This window comes from Propithecus coquereli, unplaced genomic scaffold (assembly GCF_000956105.1).
Source record: "Propithecus coquereli isolate 6110/MARCELLA unplaced genomic scaffold, Pcoq_1.0 Scaffold119, whole genome shotgun sequence".
NCBI classification, from domain to species: Eukaryota; Metazoa; Chordata; class Mammalia; order Primates; family Indriidae; genus Propithecus; species Propithecus coquereli.
In genome coordinates, this window is record NW_012135969.1 from 56,130 (window position 1) to 61,360 (window position 5,231).

The 5,231-nt window shown below is 37.6% G+C and overlaps 1 protein-coding gene across 1 annotated transcript in view; it reads left to right on the forward strand.

Annotated features, from left to right (window-relative positions):
- The window catches only part of BPTF (bromodomain PHD finger transcription factor), a gene marked incomplete at its 5' end in the record, with an annotated part of 49,086 nt that overhangs the window by 32,011 nt on the left and 11,844 nt on the right, over window positions 1-5,231 (forward strand). The window contains one exon of the mRNA XM_012659505.1: window positions 1,793-2,118. Within this exon, the coding sequence (XP_012514959.1) occupies window positions 1,793-2,118 (326 nt within the window). The remainder of the gene's footprint in view (window positions 1-1,792; window positions 2,119-5,231) is intronic.

Consider the following 5,231-nt stretch of genomic DNA (forward strand, 5'->3'; position numbering starts at 1 on the left):
AGGCTGGTTTCGAACTCCTGAGCTCAAACAATCCGCCCGCCTCGGCCTCCCAGAGAGCTAGGATTACAGGCGTGAGCCACCGCGCCCGGCCTGTGTTTGTTTTTTTCTGGGTTTCTTTTTTATTTATTTATTTTTTTGTGGTAGACATCTACCTCAAATCTCTGCTTTAGAATCTATAAAACTCCTGTAGGTCCAAGAATTCGTTTAAATAATTATTTATAGCAGCTACTGTCATTTTGCTACTCAGAAGCTACTCTGTGTCTCTATGTGTTTCTGTGTCTAGAATGTAAGTGAATCTACCATAATAGCAAAAATGGGATCAGAAGAGTAAGTAGTGAACAGAATACAGGCTGCTTTTTAAGAATCAGTGTTTTGTTGTTTTCTACTTTTGTCTACTGTACCATTATATTAAGAGACTAAAGAATCAGTCAATCTCTCTCTCTCTCTCTCTATCTGTCTCTACCTTTAATACCTGGAATCCCTTCAAATGTTTAGCAGTTTTTAAAAGAATGTTTCCAACTCTGAATATAGGTCTAAGATCAATAGGATAATCTTCATTTTTTTAAAGGAGGGAAAAAAATCAATTCAGCCCACCATAGAAAACTCTTAAAGGAAATGTGGGCTATCTAAATTATTGTCCTGAGAGACTATAAAATTTAGGGAGGAAGATAATTATCATGAAGAAGATAGTTTGGGTTTTGTTGGGTTTTTTTGTTGTTGTTATTGTTGTTGTTCTTTTTTTGAGACGGAGTCTCGCTCTGTTGCCTGGGCTAGAGCGCAGTGTTGTCATCATAGCTCACTGCAACCTCAGACTCCTGGACTCAAGCAGTCTCCTGCCTCAGCCTCCCAAGGAGCTGGGACCACAGGCTCATGCCACCACACCCAGCTAATTTTTATATTTTTCTGTAGAGACAGGATCTCACTGTGGTGCTCAGGCTGGTCTGGAATTCCTGGCCTGGAGCAGTCCTACCACCTCAGCCTCCCAAAGTGCTAGGGTTATAGGCATGAGCCACCACACCTGGCCTGGTATTTTAAATTATTGTAGAAATTTATAAATGTCTCAGATTTTAAGAAATATTCCTGGTCATAGCTATGAATTATTTACACAGAATTTGTTCATGGATGCCAATTACAGTGGTTTTTCCCTGGGGTAATACAATTTGCTTTGATCATCATTTCCAAGAATAAGTTGTAATACTAAATAGCAGAAGTGTAGCTAAAAAGTATTTTGCATGAAAATAAGTAATAATTTTAATTTATGGCTAAATCCATATAGAGAAAATAGTATGTTATGTTGCCTAGCTCTTCCTGCAGCCTTAAATCCTAGGCTTAGGAGCACGAGGCAAATCTGCCTCTCAGGCTGCTTCGTGCTGGTCAGCCCCACAGTTTGAGTCTCACGTTCGGTTCGTGTTCAGTCTCACTGTAAGGACTCAGAACAAGAGCAGCGAGAGGAGAGCAGCCAGTGGCACTTGACGTCACCTCCTGAGTAACCACGGAAAGAACCAAGATAGGTCAAGGGCAAGCCAGGAGGGACATTCTTTCTAGATACTTGTTTATCTTCCTTTCAGGTCTCCTTTGAAGATACTATAATTAGCAGCTTTTTAGTTGTTGTGTAATCTCCATTTTCTATTTCTAGGTGTTTTCATTGGGTTTAAGATATAGTAAGAAAACTCATGTTCAGAATTACTAAAACTTTCTCACATTAGGCCGAACTATGGAGCTACTTCGACAAGGGAGGGTAATGTCATGTCTGGCCAGATCAGTGATAGTCTTGTATTATCTTTGACGACAGGAAGAGCTGAAGAGAGACCTGAAAATTAAGAAAGAGAAAGACCTGATGCAGGTGGCGCAGGCCGCGGCAGCAGCTGCACCCTCCCTCCCAGTGACGGCAGCTCCTCCAGCCCCTCCACCCTCACCTCCCCCTCCACCTGCTGTGCAGCACACAGGCCTTCTGTCCACGCCCACCTTACCCGTGGCTTCCCAGAAGAGGAAGCGGGAAGAGGAAAAAGACTCAAGCTCAAAGTCCAAGAAGAAGAAAATGATCACTACTACCTCAAAGGAAACTAAGAAGGACACAAAGCTTTATTGTATCTGTAAAACGCCTTATGATGAATCTAAGTGAGTAGATCTTTTTGATCTCAGTTTATTGTCTTAAAAGTTGAGCTGTTAAATTGATAGTTTTGAAGAAAATGAGTATATTGGTAGCGATATAAATGAAAATAGTTAAATGTAAGGGTGGTGTTTGATCTATGGTCTTGCATCTGATATTCTTAACCTTGACACTAGTGAAGTAAAATTTGCTATTTCACATGTTTGTGATTCTTGTTCGTCTTTTGTTATATTCTTTTCTGTCAAAAACAAGCTTTCTGTGGTTCCTTTGCTTTCTCTTCCCTCTGGATTAACTCCAAATCAGTAATGCTGTCTGGAGAAGGAGGTATATTGTTGTTGCCCAACATTGAGACCATCCTTTCTGGGATCTGTTGAAAGCCCTCTGGTTACATTAAATCCTAGAAACCATCTAAATGAATATGAATGGTGCAAGAGGTTTTGAATTTGGGCGGTTTGGTTTTTTAATTGTTTTGTTTTAAGCAGTTCTGTTTTTTGTATTGAAATATTTCAACTTAACATTTTTGTCAAAGTCCCTACTTTCTCATCAGGGACAAAATCCAGAAAAATATAAAAAATATTCCTTTCACCTGTTCTTCAGGTATGACACTCAAAAAATTTGGCGCATGGAAGCTGTTTTTGACAGTTGTGACTTGTATTTGGTGATATAAACAAGTTTAAAGACATTAAACCATAAATGTAGTTTCATTTTTTTTTGGTCATTACTATCATTTAACTAAGCATTTAGCTTCTATTTTGAACATTAAAATGTGGGCCAGCTTTTTTAAGCCACAGTTAACCATAATATTTTTTACAGTGCCAAAAAATTTATTTGATTATGCTTAAAAATATGATCATTTAGAATTGGGAATGCTTAATGCCTACCTTGAGTGGATGCCTAATCAGTTCATGAAAATAAAATCATAGTCTCTTTAATGATGTTCAGGTCGCAACATTGAAGCTGCTCTGCTGGCACTATCTAAATTACAATCTGTTTGCAAGTGACAGATGAAAAATTTTTTTGGTAGATTTAGTTGTATGTTAAATACAGATCATTTTAGGCATCTTCACTTTTCATTGTCTTATCTCATTGAAAATTAGACTTAATGTAAAAAGTGGAACTCTATTAACTGATTTTTCCTTTATTTTAGTACAAGTGTGCCTCACTTTAAGCAAAGTACACTAAATGATTTCTGAAGCAAAGCAACATGAATTTGCTTTTTCTTAGTTGAAAAGATCTGTTTATAGGATTTCTCCAAATAACAATGATTCTTGGCCTCTATAGGGTATTCAGATCACAGAAATTCATTTCACACAACTTTTTTGGGATATCTAAGTTGCATAAAATGAGGTGCACATGTACACGTGCTCGTTTTATTGAGATTGCTTCATTATTTTGTGGATATTTCATATTTTTCAGTTTGTCATTATTAACATTTCAGTATACCAGGTTCATTCATTACTTGTTCTAGTTGGGATGAGTTAGTGTTTTTTTATGAGTATTTCATAGTCTTTCATCCTAAACTAGGCTTGTTTGGGAATCTAGTGAGAGTGACTAAAAATTGAAATTCAAGTCCTGAACTTACTTCCAGAACACAAAGCCTACCACCCTGTGGAGGCAACATACAAAAATACCTTGGCCACCTGTGGCAATGAAAATCATAGTTAAAAAAAAAAAAAGTTAGTGGTAATAGGATAAACCACATGCCGCGTATTATTCCTTCACATTCACGTAGTAGGTCAGTTTGAAGCTTCAGGTGAATCTACCAAGAAATCCCTTGAGAGAACTAAAAATGCCAATGTTGTCAGCAAGGCCAGTCTGCTTCCCGGTGATTCCTGCCAGTCTAACCATGACTTTGGCATGGTGTTCCTACACAGCACCTGTCAACACATACATGAATACTGTGTAAGTGTTTGTTATAGAGTTAACTTTCATTTTGTTGCTAGGGGTCTTATATTATTAATACAAAGGCCTGGAGGGTTTACTGTATGTAGTTACCCACAATTACACACTCGTCCAGCCCCACCTTGCCAAATAGTGTGAACCCTCACACGGTTTCGGATAACTATCCTTATCTTGTTCTCTGTGCCCTGTGTCCCTGGTTTTGAATTGAAGCAGCTCCTTACGAGTTCTTTACCAGTTAGTTAATCAAGCCACTCTCCACGCTGTCACAAACACTATATTAACTTAAAAACTGGCCTATGTCTTAATCCACTATACGGGGTGATTTTTAATTAGATTAAAATTCCAATGTTTATTTGGGAAACTCGGTAGAACTTGAATTACTACATGTACCTTTCTTAGTTTTCCTCTTCATATCATATTTTGACCATTTATCTTCTACACCTGGCTGACCTGCATGTTCCTTGTAGTGTAACTTCTACTTGGTGTTTGCGCTTTGCTTTGTTTTCAAATTTAAATTGTGAGATACATTTTCAAACCTATCTAAGAAATAGCCTTGATATTGCAATGGCTTCTGTGGAATAGGTTTGACAGATGTAAGTCTTTGATTCTTTGGCTTTGGTTTTTGTGCCTGTTACAGTTTTACACACATTCATTAAGAGGAAGACATTACCATCAGTATGTTGTTTATTTTTTCAAATTCCAGTATGTTTTTAAAGACCCATATTTTACTAAACAGTGTATTTGTTGAAATTGATGTGAGTGACTTTATGTTTCCACATTTGATACAGTGTCAGATACTTAGTTTGTCCGGGGTAGAATGATTGGATTTAGGATGTTTAGCTGACTCATTGCAGAAAGTTATCCTGTAAGAAAGTCAATCAGGGCAGGGAAGACAGATTTAAGTACATGCGGCTCAAAATGACAATTACATTGTCATTTTCATTGTGAATACTTTTAGGTTCTATATTGGCTGTGATCTTTGTACTAACTGGTATCATGGAGAATGTGTTGGCATCACAGAAAAGGAGGCTAAGAAAATGGATGTGTACATCTGTAATGATTGTAAACGGGCACAAGAGGGCAGCAGTGAGGAATTGTACTGTATCTGCAGAACACCTTATGATGAGTCACAGTGAGTTCTGATAAGAGCATCATATTTAATAATCTAGGAAGCCAAATTGCTCTGACTGGTTACTTATTTATTTTAAAATAAAAAGCA